The 23,332-nt window shown below is 40.8% G+C and overlaps 1 protein-coding gene across 1 annotated transcript in view; it reads right to left on the reverse strand.

Moving 5' to 3' along the window:
• Window positions 1–23,332, reverse strand: part of LOC306927541 (short transient receptor potential channel 4-like) — a 110,115-nt gene that overhangs the window by 9,664 nt on the left and 77,119 nt on the right. Inside the window, exons 10-14 of the mRNA XM_079507315.1 lie at window positions 22,918–23,039; window positions 22,424–22,619; window positions 20,545–20,739; window positions 19,833–19,874; window positions 18,019–18,108 (exon numbers count right to left, since the gene is read on the reverse strand). Coding sequence (XP_079363441.1) covers window positions 18,019–18,108; window positions 19,833–19,874; window positions 20,545–20,739; window positions 22,424–22,619; window positions 22,918–23,039 — 645 coding nt within the window. The remainder of the gene's footprint in view (window positions 1–18,018; window positions 18,109–19,832; window positions 19,875–20,544; window positions 20,740–22,423; window positions 22,620–22,917; window positions 23,040–23,332) is intronic.

The raw sequence follows: 23,332 nt of genomic DNA on the forward strand, positions 1-23,332 counted from the left end.
GTGAGCTGTCTGTATGGAACAGTAGTGTGTGATGATGGTGGCTCATTTGCAATTGCTTGGTCTATAGCTTTACTACTGAGGTGTAATTCAGTCAGTAAGTACTAGAATTTAGAACGACAGCTCACCGTTATAGTCCTATTGCAGTAGGCCTACCATTCATTACAATAATGTCCTCAATATGCATACTGCTCCACAACCTGTTGCATAGCAAACAATGATGTGTTTGTTTAATTGAAATAGAATACAACATGCATGCGTTCATGTGTGTCTGGAACTGATATATATAACTAAATATATTAAAATATAAGTTGACTTAACCCCTAAAATATATCTTTATACTAGGGCTGTCAATCAATTAAAAATATTGAATTGTGATTAATCGCATGATTGTCCATTGTTAATCACAAATGAATCACATATTTTTGATCCATTCTAAATATACCTTCATTCAGTGGTTTTCAACCCTTTTCATATCAATATTTATTCTGCATTTGAGTGAACTGTTATGTGCTCCTATATTACATGGTGTCTTATTGCCTTCCAAAATGTATGTCAAGTGGTCGACTGGAATAACCACACCGGCTCGGTTCCGGCTCGCCACTCAGTTCACAGATGTGATTTTTTGTATTTAAACATTTGAAGTTTAAATCATGCACCTGGCAAACCACATTTAAACCTTTTCTGTAAAGGTCACTGCATGTCCTGCTGTCATGTACATGGTTGCTCCAAATTCCTTCAGAACAATACAACCTGGTGTAGTGAAGGGACAATATCTTATTGTTTTGTTGTCTTTATTTTTGGCACACATGTTATGTTCTCTTCACACAGTTGCAGTGATTATGTCTTCACACAGTTATGCAGGGATCCTTTCGCAACAAAATCAAAAGGGCACAGTGAGCTTTTCCTACAGACATGGTGGCAAAACGTTTAGATTGCTTGATTAAAGCTGGTATTGACCAAAATGTGATCTATTATAATGCATATTCTGTTGTGAGTTCAAGCAGAACCACTCAGATAGATCTGACAATCACATATAGAAACCTAATCTGATTGGTCCAAATCAAGCTGTTAAGTTGTGTTTATAGTATGTTATTGTTCATACCAGCATATTCATTTATCTTGCTGTTATGTGCTCCTATATTACATGGTGTCTGTATTACATGGTGCCTTCCAAACGGTATTTCATGTGATTGACTGGAATTACAACAGACATTACTAAAACAAAAAAACAAAAACATAGAAAACACCTCTGGACCTTATTTGTGACCGCACAACCATTATTTATGCTAAGTATACCTGCAAATAATCAACACATTCAAAGAAAAAATCATCATGCAACACTTTTATGTAGATGTGCTGATATTTATCTGCCTCAATTTTATCAGATTGTTCATGAATACTGTTCCCACTAAACCTATGTATATGGTATGTGTACATGGCACATGGCATTTTCAGTTTGCTTGAAGTAGTAAAACTATTTCCACATTGAACACAAGGGAACCGTTTTAATCCATTGTGTACAACCATATGAACGTCTACATCATTTGAACTTTCCCCTCAGGGTTTCTCTCCAGTGTGAATTTTCTGGTGTGTTTTAAGGTTGGACATTAGAGAAAATTGTTTTCCACACTGATCACATCCATGGGGTTTCTCTCCAGTGTGGATTTTCTGGTGTGTTTTACGGTTGGACATATGAGAAAAGTGTTTTCCACAATGATCACATCCATGGGGTTTCTCTCCAGTGTGGATTTTCTGGTGGCTTTTAAGGTTGGACATTAGAGCAAATTGTTTTCCACACTGATCACATCCATGGGGTTTCTCTCCAGTGTGGATTTTCTGGTGGCTTTTAAGGTTGACCATTTGAGAAAAGTGTTGTCCACAATGATCACACCCATAGGGTTTCTCTCCCGTGTGAATTCTCTGGTGCTTTTTAAGACGGGACATTTCAGAGAAGTGTTGCCCACACTGATCACATCCAAAGGGTTTCTCTCCAGTGTGAATGATTTGGTGGCTTTTAAGGCTGGACATTTTAGAAAAGCGTTGTCCACACTGACCACATCCATAGGGTTTCTCTCCAGTGTGAATTCTTTGGTGCTCTTTAAGGCTGGACATTCGAGAGAAGTTTTGTCCACACTGATCACATCCATAGGGTTTCTCCCCAGTGTGAATTCTCTGGTGGCTTTTAAGGTTGTGTATTTGAGAGAAGTTTTGTCCACACTGATCACATCCATAGGGTTTCTCCCCAGTGTGAATTCTCTGGTGGCTTTTAAGGTTGTGTATTTGAGAGAAGTGTTGTCCACACTGATCACATCCATATGGTTTCTCCCCAGTGTGAATTCTCTGATGCATTTTAAGGCCAGACATTCTAGAGAAGTGTTTTCCACACTGATCACACCCATAGGGTTTCTCTCCTGCGTGGATTTTCTGGTGGATTTTAAGGCTGGCCTTTTGAGAGAAGTGTTGTCCACACTGATCACATCCATAGGGTTTCTCTCCAGTGTGAATTCTCTGGTGGCTTTTTAGGTGAGATTTGTACTTGAAGTGTTGTCCACACTGGTCACAGTCGTTCGGTTTTAGTTTAGCCAAGCTTATATGTTCATTTACTGTTGGTAAGACAGGTAGGCCAGACTGGTGATGCAACATTGGATTGGGAACTAATATAAAAGGGAAACAAAGAAAACATTGAGAGGTTGAAAGACAGAACCTGTGCATCTTGTACCGAAATGAATCAACGCAAATTATTTCACTTTGCTGTGCAAGTAGCTTCATAACAATGACAAAAAACTTGAACATAATAATGACAATGATAAATTAAATAATAGCCTAATATATGTTTATTACAGATCTCAATCAAATTACAATGAAACAGTGGAAGATTCAGAATCCAATGCATAGAGAATACTATGTTTTAATTATCAAAATGTGACAGGTGAAATGTAACATACCATGGTCTTTGGGTTCCTCCTGTTGAGCAGAGTTGAAGTTGATAGTGTTCATCTTCACCTGAAGTCTGGAGTCCACAGTCAGATCTGATCAGAAATGATTGATTTCCTGGAGCAGTTGTGAAGAACTGACAAAGACCAACTCTTCTTATACTAGAGAGCCTGAGGTGGAGCCACTAACTGCTTGGATTGATAGGCCAAAGAGAACAATTAACCATCTATCAACCAATCACAACCTAACAACTTGTAAATGTGCTCCACTCCTCCCTCCTCCCCCAGGCATGCTCTATGCAACCCTCTAGAAATAAACTGGTGAGATTGCTTTGTAAGCTTCATATTTAACATATGAATCTATCTGATTCTATATTCATTACATATGCATGGACATATGTACATAGTATTAATAACATGCATTTTTCAGTATCAACAGGATCCTACAGTGAGGATCAGGGTAAAATATGTACAGTCTAACAATATTGAATAATTTAATTGAATATTAAGTAATTGAAGTAGTAGTAATTGAAGCAGAGCCATATTTCTTCAGTAACAACAGAACCTATTGCTGTCACGGATGCAGACAGAGTTGAACCCAATTGCAAAGTCACAACAAACAAGAGTAGAATAATAAAGTATTCTTACACTGAAGATGCAGGCAGGAATCAGGCAACAGCAAAATGCCAAAGTAGTCAAAACAGGAAACAAGCAGGACATCAATGACACCAGGTTATGAACTGACAATGAGTGTTTGCACTGAGTCCAGTTTTATAGGGAGCAGGTTGATTGGAGAAGTGTTCACTGCTGGGCTGATGAGGTAGTTGAAGACAGGTGTGTAAATGGAACTGGGTGTGCTGGAATGGGATATGGGAGTGGCCAGTGTGGAGTCACAGACTGAGGGAGAGACAGACTGTGACAATTGCTCATTATATCTTAATTTATCTTGCAAAATGCTATATATTAAATGCTTTATCTTGCAAAATGCTATATATTAAATGCTTTAATATACCAAAGTCTACTATTGACTCTATATTTTATGTTACTGTCTACATTGTGAAACACATGAACGCACAGCACTCCTACAAACCACAGATACATCACAATAAATACATTTAGTCTACCAGTTATTTGTTTTCCAAGACACCAATTTATATACAAACAGTCTTCATAAATAGTACACACGCCTTCACATCTAGACTTGTAAAGTATTCTAATTTTCTGAATTTGACAGTAGCCTATTTTATTGATAACTTTACACCTATGTAGGGTATGTGCACACTTCTATAGTGACAATGTAATGACATCTAAGACATTTTTAATAACAAATCGTCAAACAAACGTGTGTACGAAAGAGGTAAACATTGTGAAAATAGCAGATCTACAAGCCCACAACAGTGTGCAGTGTGAGGTGCTGTGAGCTTGTAGTTTGGCTATTTTCACAACATCAAACATGTTATATTAACCTCTGAACCCCCATTCGTTGTTATAGCCGATACCATCCAATCCAGGAACACATTTTGGTAACATTAGCTCAACAAAGATTGTTGAGCACTTTTCTGAACCTTGAACTAACATCATGCTCCTGCATGACTGATGTTCAATATGGAAAATGGTGCATATGGACAATCTTTCATGATAAACTATGAGCTATACTACTCACTGTTTATCCTGTTCTAAAACCTGTTCAAGTCTATTCCTACTGTAACTTCTGCAGCATTCATAAAATGTACTGTTTTCTGGAGAGCTAGATGGTGAAACGGTGGTTTGGATGTTTGTGGGTGAGCTTGGTGAGGGGAATATTGTGAATGGAAGGAAAACATACAAAGCTCAATATTACATACAACACAGCAGCTGTGTTAATTGAGGCGGGTACAGATGGAGTATTGGTTTTCTCTGGTGGTCGCTTGTTAAGCTTGAGAAGTAGTTTACAACATTATGTAATAGCCTATGCTGTAATGTACACTATATTGTTAAGAACTACACTTTATTCAACTGTGTGTAAATCACATACAGGGGTGGATGCTACATTGAAACTTTTTAATGACGAAACACAGTAGCCTATGATTGGTGTAGGGATCTGATGGTTCTGTTGACAGCCTGTGTCCAGTGTGATGATGTGTGATGATGGTCCATCACCCTCTGTGAGCTGTCTGTATGGAACAGTAGGCCTAGGTGAATTGATGGTCCATCCCCCTCTGTGAGCTGTCTGTATGGAACAGTAGGCCTAGTGTGAATTGATGGCCCATCACCCTCTGTGAGCTGTCTGTATGGAACAGTAGGCCTAGTGTGAATTGATGGTCCATCACCCTCTGTGAGCTGTCTGTATGGAACAGTAGGCCTAGTGTGAATTGATGGTCCATCACCCTCTGTGAGCTGTCTGTATGGAACAGTAGGCCTAGTGTGAATTGATGGCCCATCACCCTCTGTGAGCTGTCTGTATGGAACAGTAGTGTGTGATGATGGTGGCTCATTTGCAATTGCTTGGTCTATAGCTTTACTACTGAGGTGTAATTCAGTCAGTAAGTACTAGAATTTAGAACGACAGCTCACCGTTATAGTCCTATTGCAGTAGGCCTACCATTCATTACAATAATGTCCTCAATATGCATACTGCTCCACAACCTGTTGCATAGCAAACAATGATGTGTTTGTTTAATTGAAATAGAATACAACATGCATGCGTTCATGTGTGTCTGGAACTGATATATATAACTAAATATATTAAAATATAAGTTGACTTAACCCCTAAAATATATCTTTATACTAGGGCTGTCAATCAATTAAAAATATTGAATTGTGATTAATCGCATGATTGTCCATTGTTAATCACAAATGAATCACATATTTTTGATCCATTCTAAATATACCTTCATTCAGTGGTTTTCAACCCTTTTCATATCAATATTTATTCTGCATTTGAGTGAACTGTTATGTGCTCCTATATTACATGGTGTCTTATTGCCTTCCAAAATGTATGTCAAGTGGTCGACTGGAATAACCACACCGGCTCGGTTCCGGCTCGCCACTCAGTTCACAGATGTGATTTTTTGTATTTAAACATTTGAAGTTTAAATCATGCACCTGGCAAACCACATTTAAACCTTTTCTGTAAAGGTCACTGCATGTCCTGCTGTCATGTACATGGTTGCTCCAAATTCCTTCAGAACAATACAACCTGGTGTAGTGAAGGGACAATATCTTATTGTTTTGTTGTCTTTATTTTTGGCACACATGTTATGTTCTCTTCACACAGTTGCAGTGATTATGTCTTCACACAGTTATGCAGGGATCCTTTCGCAACAAAATCAAAAGGGCACAGTGAGCTTTTCCTACAGACATGGTGGCAAAACGTTTAGATTGCTTGATTAAAGCTGGTATTGACCAAAATGTGATCTATTATAATGCATATTCTGTTGTGAGTTCAAGCAGAACCACTCAGATAGATCTGACAATCACATATATAAACCTAATCTGATTGGTCCAAATCAAGCGGTTAAATTGTGTTTATAGTATGTTATTGTTCATACCAGCATATTCATTTATCTTGCTGTTATGTGCTCATATATTACATGGTGTCTGTATTACATGGTGCCTTCCAAACGGTATTTCATGTGATTGACTGGAATTACAACAGACATTACTAAAACAAAAACAAAAACAGAAATATAGAAAACACCTCTGGACCTTATTTGTGACCGCACAACCATTATTTATGCTAAGTATACTTGCAAATAATCAACACATTCAAAGAAAAATCATCATGCAACACTTTTATGTAGATGTGCTGATATTTATCTGCCTCAATTTTATCAGATTGTTCATGAATACTGTTCACACTAAACCTATGTATATGGTATGTGTACATGGCACATGGCATTTTCAGTTTGCTTGAAGTAGTAAAACTATTTCCACATTGAACACAAGGGAACCGTTTTAATCCATTGTGTACAACCATATGAACGTCTACATCATTTGAGCAACTGAAAGCTTTTCCCCTCGGGGTTTCTCTCCAGTGTGCATTTTCTGGTGTGTTTTAAGGTGGGACATTTGAGAAAAGTGTTTTCCACACTGATCACATCCATGGGGTTTCTCTCCAGTGTGGATTTTCTGGTGTCTTTTAAGGTTGGACATTTGAGCAAATTGTTTTCCACACTGATCACATCCATGGGGTTTCTCACCAGTGTGGATTTTCTGGTGGCTTTTAAGGTGGGACATTTGAGAAAAGTGTTGTCCACAATGATCACACACATAGCGTTTCTCTCCCGTGTGAATTCTCTGGTGCTTTTCAAGACGGGACATTTCAGAGAAGTGTTGTCCACACTGATCACATCCAAAGGGTTTCTCTCCAGTGTGAATTATATGGTGGCTTTTAAGGCTGGACATTCTAGAGAAGTTTTGTCCACACTGATCACATCCATAGGGTTTCTCCCCAGTGTGAATTCTCTGGTGGCTTTTAAGGTTGTGTATTTGAGAGAAGTGTTGTCCACACTGATCACATCCATAGGGTTTCTCCCCAGTGTGAATTCTCTGGTGGCTTTTAAGGTTTTGTATATGAGAGAAGTGTTGTCCACACTGATCACATCCATAGGGTTTCTCTCCAGTGTGGATTCTCTGGTGGCTCTTAAGGTCGAACATTCCAGAGAAGTGTTGTCCACACTGATCACATCCATATGGTTTCTCTCCAGTGTGCATTTTCTGGTGTCTTTTAAGGTTGGACATTAGAGCAAATTGTTTTCCACACTGATCACATCCATGGGGTTTCTCTCCAGTGTGAATTTTCTGGTGTGTTTTAAGGTTGGACATTTGAGAAAAGTGTTGTCCACAATGATCACATCCATAGGGTTTCTCTCCAGTGTGAATTCTCTGGTGGCTTTTTAGTTGAGATTTGTAATTGAAGTGTTGTCCACACTGGTCACAGTCGTTCTGTTTTAGTTTAGCCAAGCTTCTATGTTCATTTACTGTTGGTAAGACAGGTAGGCCAGACTGGTGATGCAACATTGGATTGGGAACTATAAAAAAGGGAAACAAAGAAAACATTCAGAGGTTGAAAGACAGAACCTGTGGACTTAAATGTGCATCTTGTACCGAAATGAATCAACGCAAATTATTTCACTTTGCTGTGCAAGTAGCTTCATAACAATGACAAAAAACTTAATAACTTAATAACATAATAATGACAATGATAAATTAAATAATAGCCTAAGATATGTTTATTACAGATCTCAATAAAATTACAATGAAACAGTGGAAGATTCAGAATACAATGCATATTGAGAATACTATGTACTATGTTTTAATTATCAAAATGTGACAGGTGAAATGTAACATACCATGGTCTTTGGGTTCCTCCTGTTGAGCAGAGTTGAAGTTGATAGTGTTCATCTTCACCTGAAGTCTGGAGTCCACAGTCAGATCTGATCAGAAATGATTGATTTCCTGGAGCAGCTGTGAAGAACTGACAAAGACCAACTCTTCTTATACTAGAGAGCCTGAGGTGGAGCCACTAACTGCTTGGATTGATAGGCCAAAGATAACAATTAACCATCTATCAACCAATCACAACCTAACAACTTGTAAATGTGCTCCACTCCTCCCTCCTCCCCCAGGCATGCTCTATGCAACCCTCTAGAAATAAACTGGTGAGATTGCTTTGTAAGCTTAATATTTAACATATTAATCTATCTGATTCTACATCCATATATATCTATTTTTATTAACAAATCGCCAAACAGTGTTTACGAAAGAGGCAAACATTGTGAAAATAGCAGATCTACAAGCCCACAACAGTGTGCAGTGTGAGGTGCTGTGAGCTTGTAGTTTGGCTATTTTCACAACATCAAAAATGTTATATTAACCTCTGGAACCCCCATTCGTTGTTATAGCCGATACCATCCAATCCAGGAACACATTTTGGTAACATTAGCTCAACAAAGATTGTTGAGCAAACTTTTCTGAACCTTGAACTAACATCATGCTCCTGTATGACCGATGTTCAATATGGAAAATGGTGCATATGGACAATCTTTCATGATAAACTATGAGCTATACTACTCACTTTTTATCCTGTTCTAAAACCTGTTCAAGTCTATTCCTACTGTAACTTCTGCAGCATTCATAAAATGTACTGTTTTCTGGAGAGCTAGATGGTGAAACGGTGGTTTGGATGTTTGTGGGTGAGCTTGGTGAGGGGAATATTGTGAATGGAAGGAAAACATACAAAGCTCAATATTACATACAACACAGCATCTGTGTTAATTGAGGCGGGTACAGATGGAGTATTGGTTTTCTCTGGTGGTCGCTTGTTAAGCTTGAGAAGTAGTTTACAACATTATGTAATAGCCTATGCTGTAATGTACACTATATTGTTAAGAACTACACTTTATTCAACTGTGTGTAAATCACATACAGGGGTGGATGCTACATTGAAACTTTTTAATGACGAAACACAGTAGCCTATGATTGGTGTAGGGATCTGATGGTTCTGTTGACAGCCTGTGTCCAGTGTGATGATGGTCCATCACCCTCTGTGAGCTGTCTGTATGGAACAGTAGGCCTAGTGTGAATTGATGGTCCATCACCCTCTGTGAGCTGTCTGTATGGAACAGTAGGCCTAGTGTGAATTGATGGTCCATCACCCTCTGTGAGCTGTCTGTATGGAACAGTAGGCCTAGTGTGAATTGATGGTCCATCACCCTCTGTGAGCTGTCTGTATGGAACAGTAGGCCTAGTGTGAATTGATGGTCCATCCCCCTCTGTGAGCTGTCTGTATGGAACAGTAGGCCTAGTGTGAATTGATGGCCCGGCCATCACCCTCTGTGAGCTGTCTGTATGGAACAGTAGGCCTAGTGTGAATTGATGGTCCATCCCCCTCTGTGAGCTGTCTGTATGGAACAGTAGGCCTAGTGTGAATTGATGGTCCACCCCCCTCTGTGAGCTGTCTGTATGGAACATTAGGCCTAGTGTGAATTGATGGCCCATCACCCTCTGTGAGCTGTCTGTATGGAACAGTAGTGTGTGATGATGGTGGCTCATTTGCAATTGCTTGGTCTATAGCTGTACTACTGAGGTGTAATTCAGTCAGTAAGTACTAGAATTTAGAACAGATCACCGTTATAGTCCTATTGCAGTAGGCATACTGCTCCACAAGTAAGTTGCATAGCAAACAATGATGTGAGTTTGTTTAATTGAAATAGATGACAACATGCATGCGTTCATGTGTGTCTGGAACTGATTTATATAACTAAATCTATTAAAATATAAGTTGACTTAACCCCTAAAATATATATTTATACTAGGGCTGTCAATCAATTAAAAATATTGAATCGTGATTAATCGCATGATTGTCCATTGTTAACCACAAATGAATCACATATTTTTGATCCATTCTAAATATACCTTCATTCTGTGGTTTTCATCCCTTTTCATGCCAATATTTATTCTGCATTTGAGCCATTTATTCTGTTCAAGTTATGCACACAGTACACAGTTATGCAGGGATCCTTTCGCAACTAAATCAAAAGGGCACAGTGAGCTTTTCCTACAGACATGGTGGCAAAACGTTTAGATTGCTTGAGTAAAGCTGGTATTGACAAAAATGTGATCTATTATAATGCATATTCTGTTGTGAGTTCAAGCAGAACCATTCAGATAACTTGCTTTCTCCAAATCAAGCTGTTAAATTGTGTTTATAGTATGTTACTGTTCATACCAGCATCTTCATTTATCTTGCTGTTATGTGCTCCTATATTACATGGTGTCTTATTGCCTTCCAAAATGTATGTCATGTGGTCGACTGGAATAACCACACCGGCTCGGTTCCGGCTCGCCACTCAGTTCACAGATGTGATTATTTGTATTTAAACATTTGAAGTTTAAATCATGCACCTGGCAAACCACATTTAAACCTTTTCTGTAAAGGTCACTGCATGTCCTGCTGTCATGTACATGGTTGCTCCAAATTCCTTCAGAACAATACAACCTGGTGTAGTGAAGGGACAGTATCTTATTGTTTTGTTGTCTTTATTTTTGGCACACATGTTATGTTCTCTTCACACAGTTGCAGTGATTATGTCTTCACACAGTTATGCAGGGATCCTTTCGCAAACAAAATCAAAAGGGCACAGTGAGCTTTTGCTACAGACATGGTGGCAAAACGTTTAGATTGCTTGAGTAAAGCTGGTATTGACCAAAATGTGATCTATTATAATGCATATTCTGTTGTGAGTTCAAGCAGAACCACTCAGATAGATCTGACAATCACATATAGAAACCTAATCTGATTGGTCCAAATCAAGCTGTTAAATTGTGTTTATAGTATGTTATTGTTCATACCAGCATATTCATTTATCTTGCTGTTATGTGCTCCTATATTACATGGTGTGTGTATTACATGGTGCCTTCCAAACGGTATTTCATGTGATTGACTGGACATTACTAAAACAAAAACAAAAAAACAGAAACATAGAAAACACCTCTGGACCTTATTTGTGACCGCACAACCATTATTTATGCTAAGTATACCTGCAAATAATCAACACATTCAAAGAAAAAAATCATTGTGCAACACTTTTATGTAGATATGCAGATATTTATCTGCCTCAATTTTATCAGATTGTTCATGAATACTGTTCACACTAAACCTATGTATATGGTATGTGTACATGGCACATGGCATATTCAGTTTGCTTGAAGTAGTAAAACTATTTCCACATTGAACACAAGGGAACCGTTTTAATCCATTGTGTACAACCATATGAACGTCTACATCATTTGAGCAACTGAAAGCTTTTCCCCTCAGGGTTTCTCTCCAGTGTGCATTTTCTGGTGTCTTTTAAGGTTGGACATTAGAGCAAATTGTTTTCCACACTGATCACATCCATGGGGTTTCTCTCCAGTGTGGATTTTCTGGTGTCTTTTAAGGTTGGACATTAGAGCAAATTGTTTTCCACACTGATCACATCCATGGGGTTTCTCTCCAGTGTGGATTTTCTGGTGGCTTTTAAGGTGGGACATTTGAGCAAATTGTTTTCCACACTGATCACATCCATGGGGTTTCTCTCCAGTGTGGATTTTCTGGTGGCTTTTAAGGTGGGACATTTGAGAAAAGTGTTGTCCACAATGATCACACCCATAGGGTTTCTCTCCCGTGTGAATTCTCTGGTGCTTTTTAAGGCTGGACATTCTAGAGAAGTTTTGTCCACACTGATCACATCCATAGGGTTTCTCCCCAGTGTGAATTCTCTGGTGCCTTTTAAGGTTGTCTATTTGAGAGAAGTGTTGTCCACACTGATCACATCCATAGGGTTTCTCCCCAGTGTGAATTCTCTGGTGGCTTTTAAGGTTTTGTATTTGAGAGAAGTGTTGTCCACACTGATCACATCCATAGGGTTTCTCTCCAGTGTGGATTCTCTGGTGGCTCTTAAGGTGGAACATTCCAGAGAAGTGTTGTCCACACTGATCACATCCATATGGTTTCTCTCCAGTGTGCATTTTCTGGTGTGTTTTAAGGTTGGACATTAGAGCAAATTGTTTTCCACACTGATCACATCCATGGGGTTTCTCTCCAGTGTGAATTTTCTGGTGTGTTTTAAGGTTGGACATTTGAGAAAAGTGTTGTCCACAATGATCACATCCATAGGGTTTCTCTCCAGTGTGAATTCTCTGGTGCCTTTTTAGTTGAGATTTGCAATTGAAGTGTTGTCCACACTGGTCACAGTCGTTCTGTTTTAGTTTAGCCAAGCTTCTATGTTCATTTACTGTTGGTAAGACAGGTAGGCCAGACTGGTGATGCAACATTGGATTGGGAACTAATATAAAGGGAAACAAAGAAAACATTGAGAGGTTAAAAGACAGAACCTGTGGACTTAAATGTGTATCTTGTACCGAAATGAATCAACGCAAATTATTTCACTTTGCTGTGCAAGTAGCTTCATAACAATGACAAAAAACTTGAACATAATAATGACAATGATAAATTAAATAATAGCCTAAGATGTGTTTATTACAGATCTCAATCAAATGAAACAGTGGAAGATTCAGAATACAATGCATATTGAGAATACTATGTACTATGTTTTAATTATCAAAATGTGACAGGTGAAATATAACATACCATGGTCTTTGGGTTCCTCCAGTTGAGCAGAGTTGAAGTTGATAGTGTTCATCTTCACCTGAAGTCTGGAGTCCACAGTCAGATCTGATCCGAAATGATTGATTTCCTGGAGCAGTTGTGAAGAACTGACAAAGACCAACTCTTCTTATACTAGAGAGCCTGAGGTGGAGCCACTAACTGCTTGGATTGATAGGCCAAAGAGAACAATTAACCATCTATCAACCAATCACAACCTAACAACTTGTAAATGTGCTCCACTCCTCCCTCCTCCCCCAGGCATGCTCTATGCAACCCTCTAGAAATAAACTGGTGAGATTGCTTTGTAAGCTTCATATTTAACATATGAATCTATCTGATTCTATATCCATATATCTCTATTTTTATTAACAAATCGCCAAACAGTGTGTACGAAAGAGGCAAACATTGTCAAAATAGCAGATCTACAAGCCCACAACAGTGTGCAGTGTGAGGTGCTGTGAGCTTGTAGTTTGGCTATTTTCACAACATCAAAAATGTTATATTAACCTCTGGAACCCCCATTCGTTGTTATAGCCGATACCATCCAATCCAGGAACACATTTTGGTAACATTAGCTCAACAAAGATTGTTGAGCAAACTTTTCTGAACCTTGAACTAACATCATGCTCCTGCATGACTGATGTTCAATATGGAAAATGGTGCATATGGACAATCTTTCATGATAAACTATGAGCTATACTACTCACTGTTTATCCTGTTCTAAAACCTGTTCAAGTCTATTCCTACTGTAACTGTTTTCTGGAGAGCTAGATGGTGAAACGGTGGTTTGGATGTTTGTGGGTGAGCTTGGTGAGGGGAATATTGTGAATGGAAGGAAAACATACAAAGCTCAATATTACATACAACACAGCATCTGTGTTAATTGAGGCAGGTACAGATGGAGTATTGGTTTTCTCTGGTGGTCGCTTGTTAAGCTTGAGAAGTAGTTTACAACATTATGTATTAGCCTATGCGGTAATGTACACTATAGTTAAGAACTACACTTTATTCAACTGTGTGTAAATCACATACAGGGGTGGATGCTACATTGAAACTTTTTAATGACGAAACACAGTAGCCTATGATTGGTGTAGGGATCTGATGGGTCTGTTGACAGTAGTGATGTGTCGGTCGTGAGCGACTCGTTCACAAGACCCGATTCATTGCCGTGACCGTGTTCACGCCTTGAAATGAATCGGTTCGTGCTTTCGTTCACCCCCCCCCCCCCCGGCACGCACACACACAGTCACACACACACGGAACGGCGATCGTCGATCGGCTATTGAGCTCAGCTGAGTCTGACACGTTTCTTCTGAGAATTTTAATGAATAGCCTACTACTAACGACTCGAGATGCAACTATGCAGCATTAGACTAGTTCTGGCCGAGTATAGCCTCGAAAGCAATCGGTAATTTGGTTGTATAGGAGTCGAGTGGCTACTAAGTGTGTCTTTTGTCATCCAACATACCACACAACACTACAACAACAGTATGAATAGGCTATGACTAACAAGATGCAAGTATGCAACATTCTTGGGTGTAGCCTCGAATTGGTAATTTGGTATGCTAACTGTATTGGAGTCGATCGAGTGGCTACTAAGTGTGTCTTTTGTCCAAAACAGTCATCCAACATTTACCACACAACAGTAGCCTACTAGTGCAAAACATAAAACCACGTATTTGTATACAAATGGAAGTGTACACTACACTACTTGCTTTTCCCTTTTTACCTCCTTTATGATGATGATTTCCTGTTATTTGGCTATATAGAAGTCTATATTTGTAATGTCTAAATGTTACGATGAATTGAACAAGGTGGACGCTCTTGTAAACAAGTGTAATCCTTTATTGGTCGTCCATTCAGTTTTTTTTGTATTGAGTTGTGCTTGAAATGTAGGCTACTGTAATTCTGCAAACTGTTAATAAATACTTCAATCAAATCAATCTGCGTGACCCATATACAGTACAGTGTTTGGCAATGACTTAAGGAGGTCTCAAAACAAAAATAACCTCACTTTAACTTTAAATTATGATGTTTGATTGTGTTTTCTTGCAACAGTGGAACTAACACAGTCAGTCATCCAACATTTACCACACATTACACAACAGTACTAGTCTAGTGCAAAAAATAAAATAAAAAGTGTACACTACAATACTTGCTTTTCCCCTTTTCCCTCATGTTCCTGTTTTTTGGCTATATAGAAGTCTATTTGTATGTCTCTAAATGTTATGATGAATTGAACAAGGTGGACGCTCTTGTAAACAAGTATAAGGCTTTATTGGTCGTCCACAGTTTTTTGTATTGAGTTGTGCTTGAAATGTACTGTAATTCTGCAAACTGTTGTTTGAGTAGGCCTGCAGTGTTTGGCAATGACTTAAGGAGGAGTACAGTAAATACACTTTGTAAATTTAAATTATGTTTGATTGTGTTTTGGTTTTAGTTTAACATCTGTTTTACAGTGAGCGAGCTATAATGTCCAATCTGGAATGTGTGGAGTCAAACTAGGGGTTTTTCATGATTCTGAATCCATTGCAATCATCAGTTTTGCACAAAAACAATCCAGGATCAAACTATAGGGTTTGTCATGATTCTGAATCTAAATCCAAACATTTATTTGGCACAAAAACACAGCCTATTGACAGACATTCCATTCCAAATGGCCCTGGCATCAGTGATCAGTGCACTATTCAGTACATGCATAATGCATAATGGTAATGAATTGCCGATCGTCTGGACCCTTTGAGCTGTCTGTATGGAACAGTATGCCTAGTGTGAATTGATGGTCCATCCCCCTCTGTGAGCTGTCTGTATGGAACAGTAGGCCTAGTGTGAATTGATGGTCCATCCCCCTCTGTGAGCTGTCTGTATGGAACAGTAGGCCTAGTGTGAATTGATGGCCCATCACCCTCTGTGAGCTGTCTGTATGGAACAGTAGGCCTAGTGTGAATTGATGGTCCATCCCCCTCTGTGAGCTGTCTGTATGGAACAGTAGGCCTAGTGTGAATTGATGGTCCATCACCCTCTGTGAGCTGTCTGTATGGAACAGTAGGCCTAGTGTGAATTGATGGTCCATCCCCCTCTGTGAGCTGTCTGTATGGAACAGTAGGCCTAGTGTGAATTGATGGCCCATCACCCTCTGTGAGCTGTCTGTATGGAACAGTAGTGTGTGATGATGGTGGCTCATTTGCAATTGCTTGGTCTATAGCTTTACTACTGAGGTGTAATTCAGTCAGTAAGTACTAGAATTTAGAACGACAGCTCACCGTTATAGTCCTATTGCAGTAGGCCTACCATTCATTACAATAATGTCCTCAATATGCATACTGCTCCACAACCTGTTGCATAGCAAACAATGATGTGAGTTTGTTTAATTGAAATAGATGACAACATGCATGCAATTAATTGTTTTTTTTTTCTTCTTCAAATTAATACTAATAATTCAAGAACACTCTTGTCACAGCTGTTTACATTAATATGGGTTATCTTTCATAATGTGTAAACTCATGACATGGATTATTAGCTTTCCCCACACAGGACACAGTGAAATGTTTAAATGTAAACATTTGAAGTTTGAATCATGCCTTCAAGCATTTGAAACTTATAGCATGTCATGTAGACAGCACAATAATTGCATTGTATGTAGTCATAGCACCTCATAGTACACATGTATAGCATAGCAGTGACGTAGAGTCTGTGGAGGCCGGGGGGGCAGGGCCCCCATGAGGAATTGGACCAGGGATCTCGGCCCCCATGAGGAATTGGACCTGAATATATATTTTCCTCGGTTCGTCCCGTTTGTGCCGCATCAGGTCGCGCCCGTTCGCGCAATTCTCGTCTTGCATTGACTTTGTATACTAATCGCACCGCTCTAACCATCCAAGTCTGGCACCTTAACACGTCTGTTTTCCTCACTGTGCGGGGCGGGGGTGGTGGGGGGTGGACCTAACCTGCCAGGTAGGTAAGGGTATGCATGCATACAGTAGGCTACTGTACTCTGCTTCTTAGGCTACTTGTTCACAATGAAACCACCACCAGCAAGAACACCCTAACCCTGCCGTTGAAACCTTCCGCCGTCCCAGCGACAAAACACAGAACCTGCCGAGGCGGACAGGACTAGCCTGCAAGGCATTTAAACATGCTCTTCTGTTTATAAACTAAACACTGTGACACGTTTAAAAAGTGTTACAAATAAGTGTTTGCGGCACGGGCCCCCATGAGGATTATGAAAACTATTCGTCCCTGCCCGGACCCCACTTTGGGAACCACTGCTGTATTCTACTGACCCACCTACCAGTGAGGAGCCCCCACTGGGAGGCCTTTGTGCTACTCCTCCCACCCAACACCCTGCTGACAGGATGCAGCACGGTGGATTCGAACCCACACCCGCCGCGGGGGTGGGCAGGAATTTTACCACTGCGTCACTCAAGCACCTCTTTTCTATGCTTGGCCAGGTCACAGGTGCCTTTGGTGTCTGACGTACCACGTTGACAACAATGGAATGATAACATGATTCCCACCATATCGGTATAGAAGTGTACTTCTCACCACTCAGCTCAAGCCTTGGAGTATTTTGTCTTCAATTGAGACATTTAGATCGAATCAAATGTCATCTCTCACATTTTGGTCCAGATTAAACGAATCCCCTGAGCAAGTAAGCAGGCTCTATTTAGCTCAATGGTAAAAAAAAAAATCACACCCGTGTGAACTGAGTGGTGCAGTGACGTCACACACTAACCATAGCAACCATGCTCACCTGTACGTGGGGCCACGTACAGGTACACACATACATAGATACATAGATACAGACAAAGCTGGTTATTGGAGTGGTTTGCACCACTCAAAAAACGAAATGCATCACTTTCGTAGGAAGGACACCAGGTTCAAATTCGGGGTAAGAGGAAAGTTACATAGTGCTGCTTACAGTACATACAGTAGTCTATGGACATAACCCACCTTAAAGTTTTCCTCCGTCAGGCCCTCCTCTGTCTTGGCGTCTCGGATCATGGCAGCCACGTACCGCTTCACCAGGTTCCTCAGTACCTCCTATAAACAACAACAACACCTTAGAGCAGGGGGTCTTCAACGTTTTTGACTGGGGTAAATGGTAAATGGTGCATTTATATAGGGCCTTTATCCAAGGTGCTTTACATAGATTGTGCATTACATTCACCCATTCACACACACATTCACACACACATTCATATACCGATTGCAGTGGAAGCCATGCAAGGTACCAACCAGCACATCGGGAGCAATTTGGGGTTCAGTGTCTTGCCCAAGGACACTTCGACATGTAGACAGGAGGAGCCGGGATTCGAACTGCCGACCCATGGATCATTGGACGACCTGCTCTACCTCCTGAGCCACAGCCGCCCTTCTGGGGACCCCCGGAAGTTGCCTGGTCCCCCGCTGGCCATGATTCACATTGGGCTTTGATTCTAGCGCACCCGAGTACACTTGCATAACACACTTTGATCCTCCAGGTGGCTGGTGTGCTTCATGGCTGGCGCGCACAGACACTGACCATCAACTCTGCGACATTGTCTCCAATGAATACGGACACACTGCATTGCCTCTTTGCCGTTATACTACTTCACTGTCAGCCTGCCTGCTAGTGCTATTCACTGTGTCAGTCAGTTCTGTGCTCCAGTGTCGTGTTTGATTAGTTTGCTATGGATTCTACTTTAGCATTATTATTATTTGTTTTACTTTGGAGACTATGCCAAGCCCCATGTAGTCCGCAGAATAAGATCAGCACGTACTGCGCGTATACGCAGATTCAACAGGAGACGGGCGACGTTGAGAAATGCGCTAGTGTTGCGCGTCGTGCAGCGTCTGTGTGGGTTTTTTTGTTGACGCTTGGCTCGTCGACTAGAGATTATGTCACGTTATTAAAAAAAACAGTCCACTTCCTTCTTTAGGTACGCATGCATTCACATTGGAACGATCCGTATCCGAATACACTTCAACGGTCTAGAGACCCGCCCCCCATGCGGTCCCGGGGACGGTTGGGCGATCCGCTCCCGGGAACGGTACGCATCGTTCACACTACCACACATCTGCCAAGTGGTCCCGAGTGAGATACGGATCGTTCCAATGTGAAGGCATGCGTGCCTAAAGAAGGAAGTGGACTGTTTTTTTTTAAGAACGTGACATGATCTCTAGTCGACGAGCCAAGCGTCAACAAAAAAAACACACAGACGCTGCACGATGCGTAACACCAGCGCATTTCTCACCGCCGCCCGTCTCCTGTTGAATCTGCGTATATGCGCAGCACCGCAGTACGCGCTGATCTTATTCTGCGGACTACACATGGCTCTTGGGCTTTGCTTGGCATAGTTTCCAAAGTAAAACAAAATAATAATAATAATAATGATAAAGTAGAATCCATAGCAAACTAATATCAAACACGACACAGAACTGACTGACACAGTGAATAGCAGGCAGGCTGACAGTGAAGTAGTATAACGACAAAGAGCCAAAAGAGGCAATGCAATGCAGTGTGTCTGGATTTATTGGAGACAATGTCGTAGAGTTGATGGTCAGTGTCCGTGCGCACCAGCCATCAAGCACAACGCCACCTGGAGGATTAAAGTGTGTTATGCAAGTGTACCCGGGTGCGCTGTTGAATCTCGGGCAATGTGAATCATGGCCATCGGGGACCAGGCTTCCAATGAAACAGATTCAGTCCCTCTCACTGTGAATTGCCTATAAAAGTGATATGAATGATTGCACACACATTTTTCCCTGGACTGTACATAACATACCTGATACTGATGATTAATCCTCAAGTTCTCAGCCGCACGCCTCTATGGAGAAGCAAGACAGACAGAAAGAGAAAGAGACGAAGGGTGATGAGAGAAGAATGACATTTAAATATATTAATATATACATTTTATATTATAAAAGTAACTTGCAGTACATCTCACAGTTTGACAAACAGTATTTCGTCTTCGAGCTTGTAGATCTTCTAATGTTGATGCTTTTGTGTGACGCTGTAGTATGATCAATTGGGGGTATTAATTTATAAAAAAGAAAACACAAGAGGTTTCTGCCTGACTTCGGGTCCCTATGCTATGTAAACACAGCAAGAATTACTTTCTGTCACAGCAGAAACAAAATGAGGCTTGAGTTTTACAGTACTGGTGTCTTCACTCTTCAGTCATTTTTCAGACTTGATTCTGTCATTTCAGAGACACTTAACGACAAACTTCAGGTAATGCTACATTTACCCCAAATAGCTCATATAAATAGCTCAGAGATATTTATCAAAAAGAGCTCAAGTCAGGTACTGAGAAATTCTTTCAAATGTCTGTTTTTGGTTCATTTAAAAATAATTCCATGAAGTATATTTGAAATATAACATTTCTCAGTATGGTGAATCATTTGTGTTTGGACAAAACATGTTCAGGACTCTAATTAGACTTTGCACAAAACAGACATTTCATACTTCGAGTAATTCAAAGTATTGTTACTTACTCCGAGTGATCCGAAGGTTCCGGGCCGTTTGGACCGGGTTCTCTTGCACACCTGCTTCTTGATCCAGCAGATCAGATACCAGGCAGATTTGGGACTGGGGACGATGTTGAATGGTGACGGCAGGGTGCCCCCTTCCTCAAAGTAACTCATCCACAGCTTGGTCCTGGCAAACTTCCACTCGATGTCCGCATGGTCCTGCGAGAGCAACGAGAGGGCATTTGGGAACTGCCACCAACCGTGCAGATACATGTAAGTGGAGCCGCCAACTCTTTGCCACTGTTGGGCCTGTTGGCAACCACATTAACCATGGTCAAAAATAGCTTAGGCTTAAATTGGTTACAAAAGAATTGTCCTACTGCTGACCTATTTATCAACATTGTGAAACAACTACATCTCCTAGAACAGATGACCTATTCTTTAAGACTGCAAAAAGAGCTGGGTGAAAGAAGATGGGAGAAATGGATAGAGTATTTAGCTGGGGGGGCGGATATGGAGTGAATATGGGCTGTGTCTTTCCGGTTGTCAATGAATCCAAAAGTCTGTAATATGTATTTTTGTTGCTTGTTGCTGTACATCCCATGACCTCGTTTGTTTGTTTGTTTGTTTTTTATTATTATTATTCTGTTTTTTTCTGTTGATGTTTTTTGTTTTAATGTATGCCTTGTTTGTTTTTTGTGTCTCTTGCATATTCAAAAATTCAAAAAATAAAGAGTTAAAAAAAATAAAAATAGCTTAGGCTTCATGGCAAAAGTGTCTTTCTGTGTGGAGTTTTCATGTTCTCTCTGTGTCCCCTAGCCTAGGTATACTGTATGTACCCTCACAAAAAATATATCTCTAAACTGCCTCCCCCTGGCCACTGAGGGGAAAGGAACTGGTTGGAATAACATTTTCCTTCCACGCACTATGTCCCACCGGGCAAACTCCCTCCCTTTTCAGGTGAAAAGAAGAAGCTTGGACTCCTCATGCATAGAAGGAAGGATGAGGTCAGTCCGTTGCTCCTCCCAGGTTGGCAGAGGAAGTGGAAACGCCCAGGATTACATTTGATAATTGACACTGGGTGAAAAAATGGGTTGCAATTTTTTTTATAAAAAAATAAATATTGAATGCTCCTAGAAACACCAGCTATTTGTTCATTTTCTGATCCTACTTAAAATTGTCTAATGGGTGGACACGTCATTACGCTCATGTCACCATGACTTAACCATATAAGGAGTTCCCAATGCAGCTATACGCCCAAATATAGAGTTGTGTCGCCATGACGAGGCGCAAACAAGCAGTGTTGTTTTGGTTGACTAAAACTATAAGACGAAAAATGATCGTCGAAAAATTTACCTTTTTTCACTGACGAAAACTAAATGAAAACTAACACATGATGACTAAAACTAAATATACTGACAATTTCGTCAACAAATTAAAAATTAGACTAAAATGTTAGGAAGGACTAGTGGACAAGAGATCCAGTAGAAGTCATTTTACACTTGGTTGCATGCTGAAAATAGCAGATCTACAAGCTCACAACGCTTGTGAACTTGTAGATCGGCTATTTTCAGCAAGTGTAATATCAGTCATTACGACGGCATCAAGGCCCGCCAAAATAAATTTTAGTCGATTAAATCAACTGTAGATGTAGTGGACTAAAAGCTTATGACATTTAGTCGACTAAAACTAACACTAAAACATTCCAGGTGACTACAATGTGACTAAAACTAAATGAAAACTATTCAAGAGACTATGGCTAAAACTAAAATCTAGATGTTCTGCCAAAAACAACACTGCAAACAAGTCAGCTCCATTATATACGGGGCACAAAAGGGGCACGCCCATATTTGGGCAATGGGCATATATACTGATGGCGGCGGTGCGTTGAAAGAGTTCTTACGGCGATGTGCTGGTAGGAGTTGTTCATCATGGCGATGAGCATGTTCAGAAGGACTACCAGGGAGATGATGTTGTAGGTGCCGAACATGGTGGCGCCCACGAACTCCGTGAACTGGTGGTCCGCGTCCACGTTGGTCACGTACAGGCTGATGAGGCCGAAGATGGACCAGAAGAGAGACTGCAGGGTCTCAAACAGGCTGAGGAGGAGGAGGACAGGAGGACACCGTTTATCAAGGTCAGGTCCAGAGAACCCCCTGGACCCACACATACACACAGAAAATTACACGCACACATGCTTCTGCTCAATTAAAACCATATGGACCGAACACACACACACACACACACACACACACACACACACACACACACACACACACACACACACACACACACACACACACACACACACACACACACACACACACACACACACACACACACACACACACACACACACACACACACACACACACACAGCGGATGTGACACACTCACGTGGAGAAGGCATTGTTCTGCTCCACACAACGGATTCCTTTACATTTGCCTTTCTCGTCTGCAGCTTTGGTCTCGTAGTAGAAGTACAGCTGGTTCAGCCCATTAGCAAACGCCAGAAGAACCTGCAACCAACCACAGCAATGGTTAAAACTTTGGCCTTTCTGTGTGGAGTTTGCATGTTCTCCCCGTGTCCCCTAGCCCTAGGGTAGGTACCCTCATGCCGTAGTCCTGGTCTCTAAACTACCTCCCCCTGGCCAGCCGGGGCGCCTGATGGAGGGGAAAGGAACTGGTCGGAATAATGTGTTCTTTCCACTCGCTATATCCGGCCGGGGAAACTGTCAGGTGAAAAGCAGCAGCTTGGACTCCTCATGCATAGAAGGAAGCAAGAGGTCAGTCCGCTGCCCCCCCAGGTTGG

The sequence above is a fragment of the Electrona antarctica genome, assembly GCF_951216825.1.
Source record: "Electrona antarctica genome assembly, chromosome: 8".
Taxonomy (NCBI): domain Eukaryota; kingdom Metazoa; phylum Chordata; class Actinopteri; order Myctophiformes; family Myctophidae; genus Electrona; species Electrona antarctica.